We start from the raw sequence: 25,312 nt of genomic DNA, 5'->3' as shown, positions 1-25,312 counted from the left end.
GTTACAATATATAATAATAGGAATGTGGAATCCTACTTCCACATCAACTTGGAAACTGTCAAAATTATTGCCTGCTGCAAGTAAATTGTGTTTTTCCTCCTTAATAATGAGCTTACTTAAGTACATATACATTGTAGCTCACCATAACAGTGTTGAGAGCATATAATTGGTGTGTTGTTGGATGTTGAATCTGTATTCTCAATAGCTTACTTGTTTTTTTTTGCATGAAAACATTGTGCTCAGTTTAGAAAAATAAAATGACTTGACATTCTTTTTCTTGTATGAAGTAATGGAGATAACATGATCACAACTCCTTAAGATCTTATTGTGGCAGATTACTCTTGTGGCAAGAAATTTACAGTACTTTCCTCCTGAGTAGGTCTGCATCATAGCTCAACATCATGTTGTTTCAAATCAAAAAGAGTATGTCATATTTTTTTTTTATTTTTTTTTTACATATGTGAAAATAGAGACTGAGGTTTTATTCCTAAACAGATTATTTAATATTATTGCAAGCCACTCTAACACTATCCACAGTACGAACATTAACACTGTGGTCAATATAGGAAAAGTAAAACAAAAAAAAAGTACTTAACATAATGATTCAATTAAAAAGTTAGACAAATTTCTTTCCTGAATAAAAGTTAGCAAACAAACAGTTCCTACAGAAATTTAAACGTATTGTACCAAACCGTTAACTACAACTGAACTGTACAGAAGCATTGATTTTTTGTTGCGTACTAGAGTGAGGCCATGTACCACTTGTGTCACTAGTACCGCACTTGGAGAATATTTGCTCTAAATAAAAGAAAGCGACGTGAAATTATGGCAGAAAGTAACATTTTCAGAGACACGTTTACATCATGTGCACTATAGTTGGAATATGCGGTGCTGCTCTCTATAAACTGCAATGGAGCTTGTGCCAGTGGCATGCTGAACAATAGTTAGTGAGAAAATAGTGTAGATGTAACATAATGCTTCGATTTTCGTACGATATAAGGTGGTTTTACTTAGTATGGATTTACCGGGGTAATGGTGTATCCCATTGGTGAAGACGGCCTCCGCAGGTGGCTGCCCATTTGCTTGAGGGGGCGGCATGCCAGTAAAACCATTGACACTAATGGGGGAAGGGATGCTGGTCACTGTGGGGGCGCTGATGCCTGGAGGAGTGCTACCACCTGCAAACCGGGAAGGAGTAAAATCAGAGAGGGTAACAGTGAGTAATTGTCTACATTCCCCCCCCTGAGACATTATGGAAAGTTTTACTTTGACTGGCCACCAAGTCATTCTTGCAAATGTCAGAGGGGGCGGTCCAGTGGTCCAGTAAAGACATTAAATGTCAAGGCTGATTTCCTTTCTGCCTATAATCCTTTGTGTGATACAAGTGGATGCAGGATAAAAGTAAACAGTTGATGATACCACTCACTAAGACGGTATCATTTCAGATTTCTAATATATTTAAGCATTGTTATAATCATCACAAAAATGTGTTGTCTTGAATTGTTTTCCTTTAAATCCCGCGTTAAACGAAAAAGGCGTGCTGGAACTCCCTCTTTATTCGTCACGACATTCGGCGTGGCAGCTGTTCCAGTTTTTCAAGCATGTCACATTTTTAGCTGGTATAGATGAAATTATACGTGGATATATCTTTTAACCGCTGTTACCTGACGTGGGCGTTAGCGGTGCTCCGGGGAGGCCATTGATGGTGGCCATGTGCTGCATCTGGGCAGCGGCAAAGGCGGCCATCGGACTGAGGTAGCCCCCCTGGCCTACGGATGCCATCAATGCGGCCTGCTGCTGCACCTACAGGGAGGAGGGGGCTACAATTAAAACGACAGTAAAATCAACTAAAAGGAATTGAAGGGCAGGATGACAATTTTTTTTCAGGGACCCGGAATGAAAAAGGTTATTTCTTGCTTTGTTAAATCCATCGGTTCACATTTGCCATAAGGGGAGTCATAATGTTTAACAATGGGAGAAATCTTATCTTTTACATTATTTCAGCATTATAGTATAGTATGGTATTGTATAATATGATATTGAACAGTATAGTATCTTATAGTATATTATCGTAAGTAATTCAATAGAATAGATTAAAATTGAATAAAATAGAACAGTGGAATATACAGTAGTATAGAATACATATACCGTATACGTATAGTATATTATACAAAGTAGTGTATTATAGTACAGTACACTATTGCCCTAGAGACCTGCGGCATATCAGTTGATCGCACGGTCCCATGCTGTAAGTCAGGGGTGGAAAAATAATTTTTCAAAGGTGCTATTGTGAGAAATTGGAATGATTGTCAAGAACCAGCGTACCTCAGTTGTGTTAAATATGAATTTAATACCTTTTTATACAGCCAGTAAATTGTGATATACAGCATGTTGTTGGAATTAGGAAATAAAGTCAAAATTGAAAAAAGGGTTAAAATATATATAATAATCAGTCACAATAAAATTACATTTCTACAAAGATTAACAAAATCAACATTCCAAAATATGTCTACAGTGTCTTAATTTTATTTTTATAGTTTTAAAGCGTGCTGACATTAAATTAACCACTAACTCATATACTGTAGTTATAACTCCCAAATCATTACCTGGGCAATGCATACTTTCTATTTTATTTTGACTACATAAAGGCTGCGAGAGCCTCTCAGAGACTATGGATGAGCCAAAATGTGCTATTTAAGTCTCATTTAAAAATAGTATAGTATAGTATAGTATAGCATAGTATAGTATAGTGTAGTATAGCATAGTATAGTATAGTATTCTTGGCCAGGGAAACTCAGAGTGGATCTTTTTTTCTCTAAACTCTGTCATGATGTTTGTATTGCAACGTCTTCAAAAGGGGCCCCTCGGGCCTATCAAAATACGCAGCTTATAAATACAGACTTTTTACATCACATCTTTGTGAAAGTACAAAACTGTGGTTGGAGTTTGATGATTTTTCTTGCAAAATGTTTGTGGGTCCAACACAGTATTCAGTCTCTGTGGATTCGCGATTGAATTCATGATTCCATTACAATGATCTAGGAACCATCTCCTTGTTCTCGTGGCTTTTAAATACTCTTCACTGACATACAGTATAGCTGGGTTTCAAATCTGGATGCAGTGGAGGTGCAGTCAATGCACACTCTGCTGGAGGAGTGTCAAACTGTTTTTCCAGAGCATCAGTTTAAAGTGTATTTGAAAAATGTTGGCTTAAAAAAAAAAAAATCCACTTTGGAACACATTTTTTTTTTCTCGTTCAGGCTCTAAAACAACATTTTTTCAGTCACAAATGGTGCCATGTGAACAGCCCCTGAATGTGTTGCAAAAATATGCTTGATGAGGGCCTTGCCTGAGCGTAGGCTCCGTAGGCTCCAAACTGCAGGGCCATAGGGTTGAAAATGCCCATCTGACCAGCCATCTGCTGCATGCGGCGAATGGTGCGCTCCTTATCCGTGTCTGCGAACTTTACCACCAGACTGGATGAGGCACCCTGCGCATTCGTAAACACACGCGCACACACACATTCCAGGCAGTAGGTTAGTATGTACAGATGGACGAATGACATCACCTTGTGTCCCCTGTTGTACACAAAAAGCATATATTTTACCCCTCCCGCGAACAGCAATACAAAGACGTGAAAAGTAGTGAGTAGAGAGAGCAGTGAGTCATTCATTTTGCTTTTGCCAAGCCAACCAGCTTCAAAGCTCTACTTTGCCCCCGATGTAGTTGGCGTGGGTCAAAGGCAGGGGACACTTTCCCACAGAGGGCTTAATAAAGTCTAACTTTATAACTTTTAGGAGGTAATTAAGCTCGTTGCGATTCACCTCTGCCGTGACTCTTGCCACTCACATAAATCTACAAGCTGTCGCGCACAGCTACTCACAGGCATTGTCTGGCTGCCGTGTAGTGAACTGATGGCCGCCTGGGCTTCGGCATGAGACGAGTATTTTACAAAAGCACAGCCTAAAGAGAGAGAGGGAAGACAAAGAGCATGTTAAACGGAAAGAGCCGAGGACAAACATCATCAAGCATCACCGGATCACCGGTCGCACGTCATTCTTGGGACGGACAAAGCTGTCTTCGCAGCGGAGGCCCGTGCGCTCAACAGGCGGGCTACACACGGCCCTTTGACATCATTAACAACTTTGAGATCCTCTGATGGGGCTTAAAACGCCACAGCAATGGGGCGTCGCTTGATATTGACAAGGCCTGTTGATGAATTTGAATGATCAAGTTGCCAGTAATTATTGAGCGAAAGCCCATCTAGCCGAGTACGCCGGCTGATGGAGTCTTGTTAATGGAGCTTCATGGAGGCATCAGAATGATCAAGCTCACTGTAATCATCGGGCTTAGTTATCGACAGGCCACAGCGTTGGCTGCTCAGTCCTGCGATAACTTCAAGCACTATGACAACACTGCGAAAGGGCCATTCCACGGGCACGACACGAGAGGCCCGATGGCTTATCACGAGCTTGACTTAGTTTGTCTTTTTCTCCATGCAGGCTGACTTGTAAGGTTAACCCATTAAGGGCGGGAGTGCATAACCGCGTTTCTACCTGTAGAGCCAGGAGCACTGTTGAGTCTTTTCTACCCTTAAAGCCGGGAGAGCGTATACGTCAATTTTTATTTATTTTTTAATTCTCTGTCTTTTACCCAATGAAATGCATCAGAATATAAACGTGACTGTGTCGCAAGCCCGGGGAGGATGTTCCGGAATTCTTTTGAGCGATAATGGCGGACGCCATCGATCGCGGGAGTGATATAAACGATGTGCTTGTTGACTTTGAACCAGTAGAACCAGTCGAACGTGATATATGGTTAAGATATATGTTTGTAGACAATGACAATATAGACGTCTTTGAAACAGAAAAGAGGGTGGTAATTAGCACTCGATTCTTTTTAAATTAAAAGTAGTGCTTCTCTTGCACTGACACTTTATTTTTACCTCGTCGATTGAAACAGTAAAGATGAATAAACTCAGGTCTGTGTTCTCAAATTCTTTTGGAATGATGTTTCTGTCTGCTACAGGGGCTGACATTATTTTGTAGGTGTTGAATTTTTGGGAAAACTTCAGGTTTTAAAGGGTAATTCCAAAGACGATCTTAGGTTTTGGGGAGCTGTTGAGCCAGGCGCTTGAGGCCTTAATGGGTTAATTGAGTTCATCTGAAATGAGTTGCTATTTTTCTGAACAAAGTATTCTAACGAGGCCTACGTTTGAAGTGTATGGAATGTACAGCATTCAACCGCTCATTGACAATGAACTTAGCTTTGACGTGACGCAACATGTGGCGGTTAAGGAGAACTTTGCAAAGTCACCAGAGGGCAAATCATTTCTGCGCAGTAGCCTGTGGCAAAACTCTGCTGACCCAAAATCATAAATAGCCGGAAACTCACCTTTGCTGTTTCCATCAGGACCTCGCAGGATGGTGCACTCCTCGATGCCGCCGAAGGACTCGAAAAGGCGCCGCACGTCATCTTCAGACTGTTGCTTGTTGAGCATGCCCACAAAGAGCTTTCTGTCTTCTAAAAAACAAAAGGAGTCGTTTACGATCCTCTTTTAGACTCTAGAATAAGTTTCGGCTTCATTCTGTGATGATGTCACCGTAGAGAATATCATTTCTTATTACGTACGAATTCTCTTGAGTGATGATTTTGCATCTCGTTCATTCTGTATGCAAATTTTGGTCACAAAAATCACTTTTGGTGACATTTACCTTCTTTGTCTTCATATCAATCACAATCTATGATTTGGTATCCTTGACACACATCCCCTTCTAGAACATCAAGTTTTTGTGCCGCCAAGTGTCAAGAATGTTCGAGAGAGAGTATTCCATCTGGTCAGGTTTTAGATACAATGGGAGCACTGTAGCTGAAAACAGCTGCCTGCTGCCTGTGGAAATTGCGATGGCACCAAATCGATGATGAGGTTGAACCAAATAAGAGGCTGTGGCGGCATGCTTTAAACACAAAACACACAGCTGAAAGAGTGTTCATGCTCCGTGCATAGGCACCGGGATGACCAGATGTGTTCGTCCTCAGGTCCATGCGATTAACATTTCATTGAAATTCAAGTTACATTCCAATTTAGCCTTTCCAGGGGAATGATTTATATCGAGCGACACATTATGGTTGTCAAATGTGCGTAGACAGGATGCCGGCACCTTTTTTTGCCATAAATAAGTGGTTTAATAAATAAATAAATAAATAAATTTAAAGTTATGCTGAGAGACAAAGACATTCGGATAAAGTCTGCATGCAAAACCTTTGCAAGGTCTCACAACTTCACAGTAAAAGTTACTTGTTTGTTGATAAACAACCAAAGCCACTGTTACACGTGCCAACTCGATTCCTCTTCTATAATTGGGGTCATTTAGCACAAAGTGTCAGTCGACTAAAGACAGCTCATATTTAAAACATTTACGGATTTGTTGTTGGACAAATAAAACGCGAAGATTGTGCGGTTTGTCTGGATGTTCACAAACATCGCGAACGAACGCGTGTTTGAGGCAAAGTCATGTTGGGAGGCAGACGATGGAAGTGTGTTGGTACACAACAACGGCAGATGGGTTGTGTGTCGGCCAGTCTGTTCTAATGTTACATTCCAGAATCCCGGCTTTGTGGAAATTGATGTATACGTTGGGAAATTAATGAGCCTTGGTGCAATTGCCTCGGAGTGCGCCCTGCAAATTAACGTGCGTGTAGCTGTGCGCGCGTTTGTGTGTGCGTGCTCACGGTCCGTTCCCCACAGCCTGTGCCTGACAGGGTGTCCTTGCCGAGTCAACAAGACTAATCTGAGCTCTGGCCTTGCACCGAGGGGGGGGGGGGGGGGATGTTGGGGGTGGGGGGGGGGGGTGTTTACAAGAGCAGCGTGTGCAAGATGCACGTCCTATGCACACGCATTCTGAAATTCCGCCCCCCCCACCAACAACACACGCGCATACAATTACACACACATCCATTGATGGCCAAAGCCGTCGGTTCCCCAGGGAAGGCACCAATAAACATTACATCTTTCTTTGGGTAAGGGCTGTTAACACACGCTCACACACATTTACGCACACATATTCGGCCGGAGAGCAAATCAATATACACCGGGAGGACTTAAGAGTCTCGATGCAAAGCTCTCTTCTCTCTATTTGGAGCACACCCACTCAGTAGGGCATGACAAAAACTCTCATTTATTTACGTCTTTGTTACACCCCGGCAGAAGCATTACCGATATCACCAAACAGCCATAAAGGAGTTTAAGCTACAATTGGACATCTTCAATTGCCTTCCTTCATTCCTTACTTTATACCTCCAAACGTCTATATTTTAGATGGGGAATTGTGTCTTTTATCAATATGAACACATTTATTAGACACCTCTTTGCTTGTTGCTAAATGATAAATCTTGATTGAGAATGTGCAAGGCTGCATGTCTCCCTGAGAAGAAAAGTCTACGCTAGAGAGTACTAAACAAGACAAATAAATAAGGGAAATCGATTAACAGGATTCAGGGGGGGGGCTGAAGGTGAGCAGTTGGGGAAGTTTACAAACAAAGGCAGCTCTTCTGCTCCACCAGTCCTTGACTTAAAGCGGAAGTCAACACAAACATATTTTTTTAAAAAAAATGTTCTATGAGGGACCAGTAGTTGAAACACGGCACTCTGATTAATATTGTGTTTGTGCAATATGAGTTAAGAAACAAAATTCGCACGCTTTTAGCCATCTCAGGGAGCGGCTATTTTGTCACTTCTGTCCACTGAAAATGACACCGAAGTTGCTCAGCGCTCGGATAACGACCAATCATGGCTCAGCTTCGGAAAACAAGTGAGCCGTGATTGGTCGTTACCTGAGCTCTGAGCAGTTGCGATGTCATCTTCGGTCGACAGAAGTGACAAAATGGCCGCACCCGGAGATGGCTAAAAACGGGTGGATTAACTCTTATTCCACAAACGCAATATTTATCAAAATGCCTTGTTTCAACTTGCGGGCCTGCTTAAAACATATTCCTGAAATAAATATGTTTCGGTTGACTTCCGCTTTAAAGAAGCGACAAATGAAACGGCAGACCACGGCCAACATGCTCTAACTTTTCGCTTTTGTCTCCTTGTTTTGTTCTTTATTCAATAACTTATCTGCAAAGTTGGAAAGCTGCCTGCTCTTGTTTGCTATCAAGCGCAGGTCGCTGCATTTCCAAACGTAGAAAATGTCACCAAATACCGAATCCAAAGTTCAATGGCTTGATGCAAAGAAACAATCTTTTTTTTTAAATGGGATTTGCAAACAGCACCATTAAAGGACAAAAATGAAGTGACCGGTGCCCCCTCCTCCAGAGCATAACAAGGCACACTTGTGTGCGCGTGTGCACACTGTATGCGTGCGCTTGTGAATGCATCCTTGCATATGATGAAACTCAGAGCGAGGAGCTGAAGGCCACGCTGGCCAACATTGGCGAGGACAAGCTCTGTTTACATAATGCGTTCTGAATTCTAGAGGGTCTGGCCAGGCTGCACTGTCAGCCTGCGTTGAGGTACAGGCCATTGTGTAATGGGACAAATAATGGTGAGGCTGATATGCACAGGCAGCATGTTTGCCGGGGTCAGAATAAAGGCAGAAAGTTGAAAAGAGAGGAAGGGAAGCCAGATCGAGTATACCTCCTCGACTCTCGCTGTCTGCCGGCTTCACCTGGATTGGTCTGTTCATCTGTGTGAGAAAATACAGAGAGAAACAAAAAGCAGTTAGTAGTATGAACTCATCTACTGGCACAGACGTTTCCCCATCCCGCCTAAGAATAACTTTATTTATTATTATTATTATTATTATTTTTTTTTTTAAAGAATCACTCAGCCAAATTGCTGGTAAAGTGTATTAAAAATCTCCAAAGCTGTAGCACTTATAGCCATTGGGGGAATAGTTGGTTGGGAATATGGGCTGCAAATATTATTTGATCTGAGATGAAAGGCAGGGGAGGGCTGGAAAGAGAAATGAGGAGAGGGATGAAGGGAGTGAGAGAGGGAGGCAAGAAGGATAGTAGAGAGGTAACTCTTGGTCAGCAGATCTGCACTGACTATCATCACTGAGAGGACTTCCGCCAATACGGACACTCACCGGCCACAACATTCGATAAACAGCACCTGCACAGGCAAATGGGATCCAATACGAGACCGGCATCGAAAATTCTACTATTTAAAGAATATTCACTTTTGATTCCATTAATCGCCTCTTCCATGGAGGTTTCCCAGTCGTTTTTTTTTTTTTTTATCAATGCCAGTTTGTCTTCTGCAGAATTGGACAAAAAGTTCCAAACCGATTTCTTTGCAGAGAGGTAGGCCAAGAAATAACCTTTTAGATTGTGATGTAGATCCTGGCATAGCCATGGAATTTTCATGAGATTGTTTCAAAGTTCTCGATGAATAGTGCATCAGTCTTAATGACAAAATTGAGGCATATGCAGGTAGAGATCTCTGAAATTGTACATTTTTTCAAGTTTCGACCATTTTTGCCCCTCTAAGATGCAGCATCAGCACCCAAAAAATCCCTATCTGGATAACATTTAGAGATAGATTTTTATATTTTTATATTTAAAATCAGCATTAGACTTTATACGGATCCGATTGGTTAATAATCCAAGGTTCCTTTGCATTTTCAGTCAGGTTTCGTTTCAATATTATTATTTTTTTTTTTTTGGGGGGGGTTGGGCTCTTCATGGGCCGGGCCTGTCCCAATCCCCGACTAGATTGTACAGTAAATAAACATTTTTTTTTAAAATTGATTGGATAGATTGGTCCATCTTCTGATTGGATCGGTGATCAGTTATCTTTTTTTTTTTTTTTTAATATCTCAGAACGGTGATCGGCTCCAAAATCCTGCTTGTGAAAAGCCTCATGAAGTTCATTATAAAAAGTGCTATTTTTTTTTTTAAACCTCATGTCCAAAATTATTTATAGTTAGCCTACGCGTCATTACAAGTACAGTAGATCCAATGATTCAAGGTTAATCAGAAGTACTGTAATCCAGTGTGTGCGACTACTGCAAAATACTTTTCCCGGAAATTGTCTGATAAAATCAAACATTTGAATTATTCTCAAATTCAAAAAAAAAAAGAAAAGAAAATGGTGAATGCTTTTCATGAATATGAAAAGTTGTATTTCCTCAGTTTTATTTTCCACTTTATCGTCCCATTTACGACCAGAAGATACCCGGTCAACAAATAAAAATTCACTTTTCAGAATAATTTGCATTTAACTGGACATGCAGGTAACATGTTATGACTGCATAAAATAAGCACACACTGTACACACAGTGAGGGGCATCACAGCACGTCTCTCGCCTCTTCACAATTTATATGGACCCACGTACATACACACACAGGTGCGCGCGTGCATTTACACACACACACACACACACACACACACACACACACGTCCCCCGGTGAGACCTTCCGCAGCGTCGGTCCTCCTGTCATTTTACTCCTGCCTGTCAGACATTCCCTCCGCCTCAGCACCCGGCTAAACGCTCGCCTCCAATCAATTTTTAATAATGCCAATCGCTATGCTGCCAGGAGGAATGGTGAGAACGTGGTGTGAGAAGAGAGCAGAGCAGAGCAGGGGATGCGGAAAGGGAGAAGTGAGGCAGGAGTGGGGTGTTGAAGCGTCAGGACTGGAGGGAAAGGTCAAGCTTCTGTGTGATGCAGCATCAGTGTTTTTGTGAAATGTCATTAAATCCTTTCTTTGGAGTTTGCTGATACACTCATCATTGTAATGAATGGTTCAGATGATTCCACAAAGCCAACGCCTCGGGGCGAGGAGGACACAGTGTCACGAGGCAACACAATTAATGCTCGGACCTCTAGCCCTTCCTTTCGTCATTCGCTGACTCACATTAAATCATATCACTCACCGTAACGTTTATTTCAAATAGAGTTACCCATTCCTTCTTCACACTCATCTCCTCCCTCTGTTTGACAGCCAAGAGAGCCCTATTAATGTTTTTAATGTGCTGTGATGTATTATTCATCAGGCTGGCTGTTGATATGGAAAAAAAAAAATAAAAAAATAAAAACGGGAGGGGGTAAAGAGAACTGGGAATGCAGTGATCAAGTTAAAAATGTGTAAAAGAGCCGGATGGCCAAGGTGATGATAAGAGGGCTGACGGGAAGTAGAAAGTAAACTCGTTTCGTGATAGAGGGGAGAAACATTGGTTGGAATAAGGAAAGAGGACAAAGGGGAGCTATACGAGGACATAGATCAGACTATGGGACAAGGTCAGCATGGAGCTCCCAGGGGGGCCATAAGCCTGCATACATATGAGTGCTTTTACCGTGACCCATACTAATGGTCTGGCCTCAATCTGACCTAATTGTGTTCCTCTCCGCCATTGCTTTTAAATACAAGCGCCGGTCTAAGCACAACATCTCAAAAAGCACTCACCCTGCTCTGTAAGATTGACTGCTTTCTGTTTTTGCCTTGAAAAGATGAAACTCATTCTAGTAATCCAAGTATGATCCCTGAATCGGTTTAATTCATCACTGCTACGTACTTGAGCAGCAACACTTACAGTCTCCGCTCATAAAGTTTTACATACAGTTCAAAACAATGTTAAGTGGCTAAACTATTATTTTCCTGCGCCGCCGAAAGCCGAGTGCAGTTTCATGGGCTTGCTACCATTATCTCAGCAACATAAACCGCTTCAAGGTCAGTTTTATCATCCGGCCCGTAATGCAGGGTGAATTAGCAGCAGGCCACTGGACAACTGATCCCAAAACAGTTGTTAAAAGTGGACGCTGAACGCTCCTTTAAAAAGGACTGCTGTGGTACTTGCCAAAGCCAGATGGCACCATTGAGCAGCAGAACCAACTCGGCCCGCTTGCGTGAGGGTGGAAATGCACACGTAGAGTACACGCGCAAACATATGTGCGCTGCACATGCAAAAGAAGCTTACACGACGACATGCGCGCTTATAGCCAACACAAAAAGCCGAGAGCGGAAAAATCACAATGGGCTCAATGCCCGCAAGCATCCATGTCAACATTCAATATGTAAATATGTCTAAGCGTGGAAGAAAATAGTCTCCTCTCTCAGGCAGCATGCCTCATACCTCACATGCACTTATTGTATGACCTATTCATTCATGCGTGTGCCTCGTAGGCGGCTCACATGGAAGCGCACATGCGGGCAGGCAGGCAGGCTGAGCTCCATTGTTGCTGAAAGTCCAACTCAGCAGCCTTGCGTTCCGAGCGGCCTTGGAGCGGCGCTTGATCGACAGCTCAAAAAGAACTGCGGCTCCACAAACGCGCGTACGCGCGCGCGCGCGCACGCGCTCGCCTCATTCCTCTGTTGATTACGTAACTCAATGACAGTGCTCTGCCTCGGCGCTGCCACAGATTCCCTGCTAACTAGAAGCTGAGGGAATACATGGTGTGCATGCAGTCTGCACTGTATCAAACTGGTGAGTCATTCTCCGGAATCAGTCTAGTAGGGCCAGCGAGGCGCAGATGATTAACTCCAAACAATGTGGGATTATAGACGATGCGTTCTGCCTTGAAATGGGGAGCAATTATTCATAGTCCTTGATCGGAGTTTTGCCGCTGTACTGTATTGGCTGAAGTGTGTTCTAAACACCACGATTACGTGAAAACACGGCAACAAATGACAACTTGGTTGGATTTCTAAAGAGTAACTTGTTGTGTTACTCTCAAAATTGAGTTTTTTTTGTGTACATGGTGACGGTATCCTAACACACACCATTCACCAGGTCATTGTTTCCCTAACTTTTATTGAGCCAACTAAGGCACCCATTTTACATTTGAAAATCTCACGGTAATGTCTAAACAAATTGAACTTCTCAGTGTGAAATATTTACCAATTTAATTGAAGACAAAGCTGACATACTCACAGGGAGCCATGATATATTCTATCGTATGAATAGCAACAGGTGGGTACACAGCTTACTGGTAATTTTATCTTCTGTCATGTAATGGAAGAACATTTATTGTGGGAGCCAACCCAAAAATTGTCTTTACCACAATATGTTCTATGTGCCTCCACTAGTCGCAACATGGCATTCTGATTCACAGTGCGTTTGTGGAAGATGAATTTAGCGGCAAAATCCACCCGTTTTTAGCCATCTCAGGGGGCGGCCATTTTGCCACGTGTTGTCGACTGAAAATGACATCACAACTGCTCAGGGCTCAGGGAATGACCAATCACGGCTCAGCTTCACAAAACAGGTGAGCTGTGATTGGCCATTACCTGAACAACTGTGATGTCATTTTCAGTTGACAGCAAGTGACAAAATGACCGCCCCATGAGATGGACAAAAACAGGTGGATTTTTCCTACTCAACTCATATTCTGCAAATGCAATATCAATCAGGATGCTGTGTTTGGACTAGTAGGGCTGCATAGCACATATTTACTGTAAAGAAAATGTTTGTGTTGACTTTGTCTTTAATGGCATGGATTGATGAAAAAAAGACAGCCAACATTATTTGTACAAGATATTACAAACAATTTTCTGACAAATTAACTGAAATTGGATCATTTGGATGCGAAGGCAACCCTTGAGTATCTCTCACGGCACACGTGTTGGGAATCACTGCATCGGGACATCAGAATGCTCAGTTACGCGCACTCCCTTCCCAAGGAAAGAATATGAAAGTGAGCTTTACGAAGCTCTGGACAGGAGGCGGGATTTTCTCATTTTCACCAGTGTCTAGAAGATGTGCTTTTAAAAGAGAGCGAGAGAAAGAGAGAGAGAGAGAGAGTGAGTGAGTGAGTGAGTGAGTGGAGCAGTGCAGGCCAGGTCATTTCATTATCACAGTGAGAAAGCACTCCATGGAAATCTCCGGGGAAGCAAGGAGGGCTGCCTTCGTAATATTCCTCCCCCTGCTATTGTCACAACTTGCTCCGTTTTACATGCTGCAGATGACTGCCGCTGCTCTCCCTTCTTAAACAGTATATGCTGTCTATTAACTGATTCTTAAGAGGATTATATGCGATATGATTGCTCTAGGTGTCTCTACAGGAGGAACAGAGAATGTTCTTGTTTTTAAAGACAGGCTCAAGACCCGTCTTTTTAATATCCATCCATCCATTATCCAATCCGCTTATCCTCACAAGGGTCGCGGGCGGGCTGGAGCCTAAACATTCGCACTCACGATCACATCTAGGGGCAACTAAGAGTTTCCGATTAACCTACCATGCATGTGTTTGGAATGTGGCAGGAAACCGGAGTACCCGGAGAAAACCCACGCAGGCACGGGGAGAAAATGCAAACTCCACACACGACGGCCGGGGCCACATTCAAACGCACGACCTCTGCGCTGTGAGGCGGACGTGTTAGCCAGTCGAGCACTGCCGCCTTTTTAGCGTAGCTAATATTTATTTACGTTTCTTAACTTTTCTTACTCAGCTCATATAATATAAGTCAGTTATTTATGTTTTTAAATCATTGTATCTGATATTTGATTTGATTGATTTTATTTGCGTTTTAGGTCGACAACGTGACTAACTTAAAAAGTTTTTTTAATGTATAATATATTCCAGCAATAATTTATGATTCTCAGTGTTTACTCGGAGGTAGCCCGCTGCAGCAGGGGCTGTGGTGGGTGGCGCCCGTGATTTCAAGTACAAAAAGTCTTGTATAAATAGTTTGATACGTTTGATGGATTGGATTTGAGTTGTCAGCATGCATGCACCGGAACATTTGGAATTAGCAACACAATATTAAAAATGACTGTGCCAACCCCCATTTGCCACGTTGGGCGGGATAAAGCAGATGCAGTCGGTGGCACGATCTATATTGTAAAGAGTTTTCATAAAAGTACAACCCTGTGCTGCAACCAATCAAGTCACAGAAGTATTTAGAGCACACAGCCACCCCGCCACCCCGCCCCCGCACACGACCAGCACCTCTGCAGTGCGCAGAGAGAGATGAGAGGAGAGCCTTAATGTGACTAATGGAACTAGAATCAACTAGTGGAAGACTTCAAGTTATTTATTTTTTAAGCACGCACAAGTTTGCAATGAAATGGCATCACCTCACCTCATGGCGAGCGATCTACTTGGGGTGGAGATGAACTGAATGTGCCACATATTCCACCAATGAAGCCATTCAAAGCATTCACCAGAGATGACGTCAGTAATGCAGTGGTTCACATAATCAGACGGCGCCATTTTGTATTTTTTATTTTTCTATTTATATGCTGTGACTTGGAGGCTATAACTGCAATAAAAGAATGAACACAAAACAAAACCTAAACATGTACCAAACTGTAATGCGGTTGTATACATATTGTGGATTCAACAACTTTATGAACTGGAGCCACATGTACTGCCGTTTCTGCACATTGAACTGGGTCAGTGCGGCTATTTCAGAGTCTGTGCTCTTAACATCAGTAACCTCAGCTGAACTTTACTTACTGTCCATCCTCTGGTTCTTCTTCCCATAGCTTTATAGTATTGCATTTCAGGCACAAAATCTTGTTCGGTTTTAAGAGTATAGTTTTTAATATGCAGCGTTATTTCATTACAAATATGTATGTATTGAACCTTTTTGAGCTTGTTCTCAAAAACATTTTGGGTGATTTCTGAATAAAAGCAATGCACAACTAGTAAAAAAAAAAAAAAAGAAATAAAAGAAAAGGCCTTTGTTTAATACCTGTCATACACTCTTTAAAATAATATCTGGTTTTGAGTGCAGCATATCTGGCGTGTTGGGTGCTGTATGAGAGTGTTTAACAAATCAAGTATTCTTAATATTGTGGTAGTTTTTCTACATTTCTTTTGAGTGTACATACAGTACATTTACTTCCCTTGTCGCAGAACCTTGTGTTGCTTAGTCACAACTTGGACTCTCGCCAGATTCAGTCAGCTCTGACTTGAACTTCAACTGTAAAGGAAACTTTAAGTGGAGTCTGTCAATCTGGCCTTGAACAGTGATGAATGAATAGCCATCAGGTTTTATTTCCACAAATGTTTACACCTTTCGGAATTTTCCTTCCTTGCCTCCACCGGGCCAAACACTAGAAAGAATCATATTCAAGCATCAAAGAAAGCTATTAGAACAGATTTTGATTTTTTACTTGTATTTTTTTCCACATTAATTCCCAGATTTTACTCAAGTAAATATCAGTTCCAAGCTTTGTAAAAAAATAGTCGTTAAAAAATACGATTAATCGTGATCAATTATGGAAAGTTTTGTGATTAGTTAGTTATAAAAATTCAATCGCTTGACAGCACTAGTTTTAACGCATCCTCAAACATACCCATTTTTATTTATTTTTTTACAGTAACGACTAATCTAGCGTGAAACCTTTCTCTCTAAAGTAGTCTGAGTACAATTACTTTGGATTACTTTGTGTCTGAGTACAACTTAATTACTTTTTAAGTCAAGTGATTACTTTGTGTCTGAGTACAACTTAATTACTTTTAAAGTCAAGTAATCAGTAAAGTAACTAAGTTACGTTTTCAAGGTAACTGGAACAGGCTAGCAAATTAGGCAATGGAGCCTTTTACGAATACCTTGTTTCCACTACCAACATCCTATCTTCGTGAAGCAGGATTTGCTGCATTGACTGTGATCAAAACAAAATTACTCAGTAGACTGGACATAAATGACATATTTCGGGTGTCATTGTCCCCCATTACCCCAAGAGGGGACCAACTTGTTGAAGAGAAACAAGTGCAGTGCTACACACCTCAATATCTTCAGTCAGGTGCTATTTTGCTGATGCAAGATACTTTCTCTGGCTGAATGTGGTAAATGAGCACACACATCCCAAAAACCGATATCCTCCTAAAGCACTGCATATTCATGAGGAGCCTCTCTTCATGTTCTAACCCTGAGAATCTGCTCAGAGCAACTGTGTGAATGAAATATGCAGCCATCGCGATTGTCGGCCTGTTTGTATATGCCGCTGCTCGCTCTGTGCTGCTGCTCCCACATCAGCGTGTCTCCACAAAGGCGGATGAAAAGGAAACGCCGCGAGATCACAAAAGGAGGCAAGTCTGTCTGTCCGACTCTCTGATCATTGCTTATTCCTTCATGAACATGGCTTTTCGAAGCAGTTCAACAACACAAGCGAGGAGAGAATGATTGACAACTTTACACATGTATAACAGGGAATTATGTGGCCTTGTATGCCAAAATCAATTTCAAAACTTTATTGGCCATTCATGGAAATATTTTGGATACATAAAATGATAACCCCGAAAGTCATTTTACTGTATTGTATCAATTGGTTTCTTCATGGTTAGCAGGTCTGATTCACAGATTCAGGGAATCCCAAAAAAGAGCAGTGCCAAGAATTCTGAAATTACAAAAAAAATGAGTGCTCAGTTTTGATTGACACTTCCAGAGAGGTATTTAAATGAACAAAGGGCTTGCAGTTGTAGTTGTAGTATTCAATTTGTCTGCTGCATTGCGTCATACACAGACGGGTTTATATTATTTACCTTTTTTGAAGGCTGAATTTGACATTGATGCAGCTTTTGTGAGTAAAGTTCCCTTGTTTTGGCTCGTCATTTCAGTATTTCTAATCCCTCACTTATGTTTTTTATCATTTGGAAGACCTGCTGTCAGAAAAGTGTTACAAAACAGATTTGAAAAGCTGCAAGTTATCAGCCCCCCCACCCCCTTTTTCTTTCTCATTTGCCTGCAGTTGGTTGAGAACAGCAATGATTTTCTCTCATCCATTGTTTGATCCATTTCACACCGGCCCACCTCTTCTTTATCCCCTTCTGCTTCCTTCTTATTTCACTGCCAAGATGCCCTGGTACGTCGACTAGTGGGATGCTCTCGAGCAGTTTTGAATGAGAGATTAAAATGTAAATGTGCTGCTCTTTCTGTTTTTCTTTCTATTCTGTTTCCACATCTGATTTTTCTCTCTGCTTCCTCCTCTTCCTCTGTGAACATTTCTGTGCGCGAATGGTGGTGACTCCAATTGAGTAGTGAATTGGCCATTGAAAAACAAACGCCAAATCAGAATTCTTCCATTCGAGTCGGAACGTGTCATAACATATTGTTGTCGGAGTGGCGTATCTACGAGGGGATTGAAAGCTACGTGCACGGTTCATTCGAATGAACGCGCAGTAGTAGTTATGGGAATATTTGGCCGTCCTAGCAACGGAAATACGTGGCCGGCTAATGCCTCACTGTTGGCTCGCTAACATGATGCTAGCAACAAACGAAAGGGAGTTTTCAAACATGGACGCCGTACCTAAGAGACAAACTCATTTAGTGCTAGCTAAGGCTAGCTAGGGCTAGCTAGGATGAGGCTTGTAGCAAGGTAGATGGATTTAAAATGGGCCCAAAGAGAAAAAAAACATCCTTTGTGCTGCCGTTGGCTAGGGTACGGCGCGGGATCCTGGGGGTTAAAGGAAGTTATTTTAAACTAAACAGGTTAACCTTTCCATGTGTTGACGTGCGGGTGTAGGCTACACTACGATATGTTTGAATGAGATAAGTGAATATGACTTCGTAAACATACGATCAAGAAAAAGCGCGACATAATTGCACTCCATTTACCATTTTGATCAAATTAGATTTTTCATTTGTTGGTCTATGTTGTGGTTTTCTGGAAAAACTACATTGAGTAACACATTCGAGTTGATTCGATCATTCGCTGGCATTTTTCTGGAAAAACTACATTGAGTAACACATTCGAGTTGATTCGATCATTCGCTGGCATTTTTCTGGAAAAGCTACATTGAGTAACACATTCGAGTTGATTCGATCATTCGCTGGCTTATGTCAACATGAACAGTGAATGCGGGTCTTTGGCGCGGGTCTGAGCTATAATGTAGAGGCAGTTCTTGACTGTGATATTTACTCCTTTTACTTTAAATGCATGCAAACGATTGACCTCAGACTCTGCAACGCCACAACTGAAGTCAGAACAAAGGTGGACTCTCTCACCATTGCTTGATCCCTGCTGCACTCGAAGCGACACAGCTAATGGAGGACAGTGGCGGGGGTGAGAAACAAATGGGCTGCCGAGCAAACACGCTCGCTCTCACAAACAATACAACCCATTGCGATGGTTACATAATTAGACGCGCAGCACCTCGCAATCAACAACTCCGCCGGCCTATAGCTTCGACTATAAAAAGAAAAGATCTATGTGTGGAGGCGGATGAGGGCGGAGGTGCCGAGCGAGGCGGTGAGAGAAAGAAAGAGGCGAAGACGCAGAGAATGAAAAAGTGTGAGAAAATTGGTGCGAGAATGAAGGTGTCGCTGAGGGGCTCAGCAGCTCGCACTTTGTGTGTGTGTGTGTGTGTGTGTGTGGGCAAAGCGCACCTGCATGTGTGTGATTACAGGAGTCGAAACCTTCAGGGTGTGCACCTCAGTGTGTATGTATGGGTGCTGGAGCGTATGTACACTTGCAAGGGAACAACCTACAAGGACGAAATGTGATAGAGTTGGCTAGTAATTGAGAGGAAGAGGAAGAAAAAAGAAAAGCTAACTAGAGAAAGAGAGCAGAGGACAATTTTCGGCCTCTAAGCTCACTGCATCGCCTCGGCTTTGCAGAATATAGTGAAGATTAGACCAGATGAGAAAGCCATAAATTCTACTTTTCTCTTTCCAGCACAGAACATAAATCATAGCTGTTACTGGCGTTCCATCACTGGCTTTTTGCTTTTCACTTATCTAATGAATAAAAAAAAAAAAAAAGAAAAACAAGTTCAATGCTGTCATGTACTGAACTGTGCGGCCCGCTTCTACTTCGGGCGCCAAACAACTTTTGTTCTCCTCCGTAGCCATCCACAGATGATGAGAGGCTTTCCCATAATTGCTGCAAGAGTATTCATGAGATTCTTGACTGTACATGCGCTACAGTACAAGACAATAAAGGCTGACATGAAAGGCATGCGCGTTATGAAAGATTCCTTAAAGCATGTGCACATGCAAATATAGGGGAAGGAAACACAACCGCTATTAATCTTAAATACATACGCACACATGCATAATTGCATTCATAAACGCACACACATTTCAAACAGTCTTGCTATTGCAACATTCAGAAGAAAACCCGGTCGGTCCAAGTGTCCCAGCTCCTCGGTTTCAGACATGCACATCACATGTTTTTAAGGCCGGCCCGGAAAGCCGAGGCAAAGCCAGCGTAGCGTGAAAACAGAAGAGAACCTCAAAAAGGGGAAAAGACGCCCCTTCTAAACATCATATTGAGTGAAGAAGGCGCAGAGCGGCGTGACAAGATCACACAGCAGCCGAACTCTGCAGCCTCGCTCATACGGGGACTTTCTTAACAGCTGATTTGATTACAAAAATAAATGGGTTAAGCAGTTTATATGATAGCATCAATCTGACTTACGGCACAATGTGACTGCTTTGCATGCTGTAAATGTTAACTTGGTTTACTACGAGCGTACGACAGTGATTCCGCCACGCTTACATTCAGCAAGCTTTTTTTTTGTAATTCTCAGGGCGTTCGACGTTGCAGTAAAACTGAATGTAATTTAATATGTTTCCATAAACTTTCATTATTTGTATTAATGTCGGTGCATCTCCATTCGGGTACTGTACATGATGTATCGTATTGGCTATTGACCAACAATTCTGGCATTTTGCCGTTGTACGAAGTTCGACTCGAAACAGCAGAAAGGGTTGCGATACAAAAGTTGTATCTTAACTCCTGCAGATTTGAGAAATATTCATCAGAACATTTAGCATTTTGTTGCCATGATTGCGAGGTAAACAGTAGAAGAGAAGACAAGATTTCTCTCTATCGCTTGGCAGTCTTTTCTACAGGCACCCCGCTGAGTCAACACAGAGCTCCCATTCAAATCAAGGCTAGTGTTTTTTTTTTTTTTTTTTTTTTTGATGATGAGCTAAATCTGTTTTGAACTAGGTGAGGAGAACTGACATTGAAGCAAGAGTGATGCAAACATGAAGAAAGAGTGGCTAAGAGGTAATAGTGCAAGAATGCCATGCGATGGTTTTTCTGCAAAAAAACATCACCTCCAAACTTTATATATAAACTTTATATATAGAAGGGACCACATGACACACTTGCAAACACAGCCACCCTCTCGTCTGCCTATTTCCACACGGTAATCACAAATTCTACACTGCCTACTTGATTAAATGAAGAAAAGGGGGAGGGGGGGGGAAGAGGAGTGAAAAGTGATGGGCATATCAAAGCAAAAGAGGCGAGTAAGAGTTGAAGAGGAGCAAGGAGGACAAGGTTTGAGGCCAGCTATAAAATGTGCAAAATGTCTCTTATTCTTATATTTATTGTATTCCATTTTTCTTGCTGTCATCTTTTCTTGGTGCACTTCCAGCCCTGCTGCATGCCCCCTCCAAAGTGGAAGGTTTGGTTGAGGATAAGAGGACGAGTTTTGATGTTGTAGCGGTACTGGGTTCATTCCAGGAGGAAGTGAACAGGGAGGAGAGGGAAGAGGAAGAAGGGGAAATTTGATTTCATTATTAATGAAAGAAAACTTGCTTCAAATTGAAACTGGATGGGATCACCTGACGAATTTAATTTCAAAGCAGGACCTGGGAAATGAATAGAAATGAAGGGGACTAAAATATAATGGGAAAAATACAGTAAGATTAGATTTAAAAAAAAAAAAAATCAGAGTTATACGGTAAATGCTCAGTTAACATTGTCAAAGAGGTACTTAACAAAATGTTTATGTTCTGCGCTATGTCTCATAAAATCTCTTATGATATGGTGCACTTCATGCATAACACTTCAAAGTACAATCACTGCAATCGATGAATACATCTCTGACAATGACGTTCAGAATTAGGATCTTTGAAAGGGCAGAACTTTGATATGGCTCTTGCTCACTGGATATTACAAGTCTTAACCTAATTGCAAGCCAAATGAGGAAGCTGCGTGAAGGTTTAGCATAATTTATCAAGCCTCCTTTTATGTATTTTCTGCCACACGGATGGTCCTCTCACAGGTCTTGTAACCTTGGCACCGATTCTCGTCCTATATGCTTTGGTGCCAAAACCCAACAGACCTTCATGGAAATTGTATCCTTGTGCAACTGACTTCAAAGAGTCACGTTAAACTTGGATTTCTTCCAAACCAATCTTAAACACAAATAAATGCGGTTACGTAAATGCATCCAACGAGCTCAAGAGGTTTTTGTTTGAACGTGCCAAACCACCTTTGAAATGCACTTGGCCACAATTAGTTGATCCAGCACTGCACACGGTCAAAGGGGGAAAGTCGGAGTCAATGTCTGTCCCTGATCTACACTAATGTACCCTATCGGGTAAATTAATGGACTCCAAGGTAACACTTTGGGTCATTTCCTGGGTCAAAAGTTGATATGCTTGTTTCCATAGCGGTGGAAGTCAAGTGTCGAACGTGCAAATTCAATATCATGACAGTATCAAGTCAAAGGGAGGTCTTACTTTCAAGCGACTTCATAAAGTTGTTGCTTGTCTTATTTGTTGGTATGAATGAAATGTAACAGTAGTTTCCTCATAGAGTCCAAATGATTCCGGACTTAATTCTGTTCGAGAACAAATAACGAGAGCAAGCACAATTACAACTTTGCACGTTTGAATGATTGTGTGCATTCTCCAGGGAGAACTTGTCAGTCTGGATTTGTATTATCGTTTTCTCCGAGGGGAGAGCAGATCGATTCGGTGCGGATCACCGAGATGCATGTAAATGAAATGCAGAGTCACATATCTATATGAAGGTGCCACATAATGCAAGACTTCCATTTGTTTAATGAGAACTGGGGTATTAATCATGAAATATGTTTTTTTCGAGGAGGAATATCAATAAATAATAAAATTGCATGGTTTAAAAAAAAATTCAAGTGGAATTAAAAAACATAAATGCTTCCCTTTGCTGAATGTTGACAGTGACTGACATTTGGGCCAACTAATCATTTAATGTGTGTGTGTGTGTGTGTACATCACCAGAAAGTGAAATGTCTGAAGTTTAGTTTCACAACGATAAAAATAAAATGTTTTTTATGTGCAACAGGAAATGCACAATATCCAGCCCCCTCCCTGGAACGGCAAGGTCAATTCTTTTGTTTTTGTTGTATACCGAAGACATTTGGGTTTCAGATCAAAAGATAAATCTCAGACTCAGATTCCAGCTTCCATTTCATTGTATCTCCAGCTAGATGCCCCGTGTGTTGTTTAACAACTCAGCACAGAGCACCTTTTGTTTGGAGGGTTTGTGTTTTTTTGGGTCATTAGCGCATCCTTCATTTCTCCGTACTTTGGCCTTTGCATCACTTTTGCAGAGTTTCATCTTGGTGTACTTTGTTGAAAACCTTTTGGGGTTCATCTGTGTACATTTTTGCAAAATCCAATCCGGATTAAAACACATAAAATCATCTGTGAAGCATTGCGGAGGTAATGTCATGGCTTGGCCTTGCATGGCTGCTTCTGGAACGGGATCAATGGTCTTTATTGACGATATAATTCACGATAGTATCAGCAGAATGAATTCTGAAGTCTAGAAAACCATTTTGTACAGAAAAATGCATCCAAAGTGATCAAGAGAACCTTCATCATGTAGCGAGACAATGATCTAAAAACACACTTCCAACACAACAAATAAGTTCATCGGGGGGGAAGTGGAAGGTCTTAGACTCGCCAAGTCAATTACCAGACCTTAACCCAATAGAGCATGCATTTCACCTCCTGAAGAGGAGAACCTAGAAATGGACAAGAACTGAAAGAGGCTGCAGTAAAGGCCTGGAAAAGCATTTCAAATAAGGAATGCAACAGTCTGGTGAAGTCAATGAGTTAATTTCATGAAATAATGTCTGTTCCAATACTTTTGCTCCCTTGCAAAGTGGGTGACTTCAAACAAAAGGTGCGCTCTTCTCAGTTGTTCAACACATCGAGATGTAAAAATAATGAATTAAAAGCTGAACTTTTGTCTCATATTCCGATTTCGATCCGAAAGCCAAATGTCTTGAGTGTACAACAAAAACAAAGGAACTGACCTTGCCGTTCCAATACTTTCGGAGGGGACGGCATATAGGCTACAGGAATCATGTTAAGTATAGCCCAGGCCATTAGCAAGTTGCATGCAGGTTGACTTTTCACGTCCAAATGTCAACCCCCACGGACATCCTACTCGCCTGAAGTCTTCGCACGTGCAGGATATCCCACGCGTCAGGGCCAATATTTTAGGCTGTACGGCAATGTTACACCGCTTATGCAACTCAGCAGTGGCGCTGCCTTTATTTTCATTACCTGTCAGGATAGGTATTATGTCATTCTTATGACAGCGCTAGCCAATATGTCAGCCTCTTTAGGCTGAGTGCATCCATCTGTGTTACGATATATCTGGCTGTAATATCTTACTGGCTGTTGGCCAGCTGAGAATTGGCCAGCGAGAGTTGCTACTGTATCGCGCCATATCTCTGCTTCTCCCTTCCATGACCCTCACCACCCCCCACATACCTAAAAATCATCGACATAGTGGCTATAAGGGCCGGCCATTTATACTCTTGCGATAATTTAAAATTCGCTCCATCTCCCAAGACAGGGAGGAGGGAAAAAAAAATCTATAGCTATCCAAGTTGAGAGACTACCCAAGTGGCTCAGGAATACTGAGGCAAAATGACTGATTTCTGGTGATATCCCCCCCAGTGCAAAGTTAAGAGGACCTAGTGGCCCCTGGGACCGGCCTGTCACAACTAGAGAAACTCCTCTGTTGAGGTTTTCAGCCAGCTCCCAGGCGGTTTGCACCAACCCTTACCAGTTGAAACAAAAATCAATGGCTTAATGATCCAAAACAGGAAATAGAATGAGAGAGAGCGAGAGAGAGAGAGAAAAAACGCAAGTCCCTAAAACAACAAAATGTCTTTTGGCAAGGGACATTCTGTCCTGGGCTTTCATTTGTTTGTTTGTATGTATGTGTGTGTTGAGAGAAATTTGCTCGAATGGTAAGTGATTGTGTGCGTGCGTGCGCCAGCAGCTTTGAGAGAGTGAGCTTACCCTAGCTTAGTGGCGCAAAACATATTGATTTATTGATTGCCTGTTTCACCCTCTCGCCATCTCTCTCTTGCTCTCTCTTTTTTGCTCACTCCCAGCCTGTTATAAAGCCTCGCAGGACCGGAGGCTGCGGCGGGGACTTAAAAAGGGATGCAAAGGAGAGAGAGTCAGCAAGGCAGACGGAACGCGAGGGAAGTGTGTCCTATCTTCCAGTTGATCCAGCAGCCTTTTAACCAAGGACCCTACATCATTCAGATTTATGGACGAAGGTCACGACCAAATCAAAACCTTGACCTATCTGTGAGGATGCCGATTTATAAGCACCCCGTAGTGGGGAGCGGTGGCCACTTGGCAGGGGCTAGTATTCTTCTC

At 42.1% G+C, this 25,312-nt stretch overlaps 1 protein-coding gene across 9 annotated transcripts in view; it reads right to left on the bottom strand.

Moving 5' to 3' along the window:
• celf4 (CUGBP, Elav-like family member 4) overlaps positions 1-25,312 on the bottom strand; it is a 255,505-nt gene that overhangs the window by 7,976 nt on the left and 222,217 nt on the right. For all 9 annotated transcript variants that reach the window (XM_086041185.1, XM_086041186.1, XM_086041187.1 and 6 more), the window contains 6 exons: positions 8,639-8,687; positions 5,395-5,523; positions 3,884-3,963; positions 3,350-3,490; positions 1,665-1,803; positions 1,026-1,178 (listed from right to left, as the gene is read on the bottom strand). In XM_086041185.1, coding sequence (XP_085897311.1) covers positions 1,026-1,178; positions 1,665-1,803; positions 3,350-3,490; positions 3,884-3,963; positions 5,395-5,523; positions 8,639-8,687 — 691 coding nt within the window. The remainder of the gene's footprint in view (positions 1-1,025; positions 1,179-1,664; positions 1,804-3,349; positions 3,491-3,883; positions 3,964-5,394; positions 5,524-8,638; positions 8,688-25,312) is intronic.

This window comes from Filicampus tigris, chromosome 9, assembly GCF_054856515.1.
Source record: "Filicampus tigris isolate MCC_2025a chromosome 9, RoL_Ftig_1.0, whole genome shotgun sequence".
Taxonomy (NCBI): domain Eukaryota; kingdom Metazoa; phylum Chordata; class Actinopteri; order Syngnathiformes; family Syngnathidae; genus Filicampus; species Filicampus tigris.
This window is presented reverse-complemented; position numbering and strand designations above follow the sequence as displayed.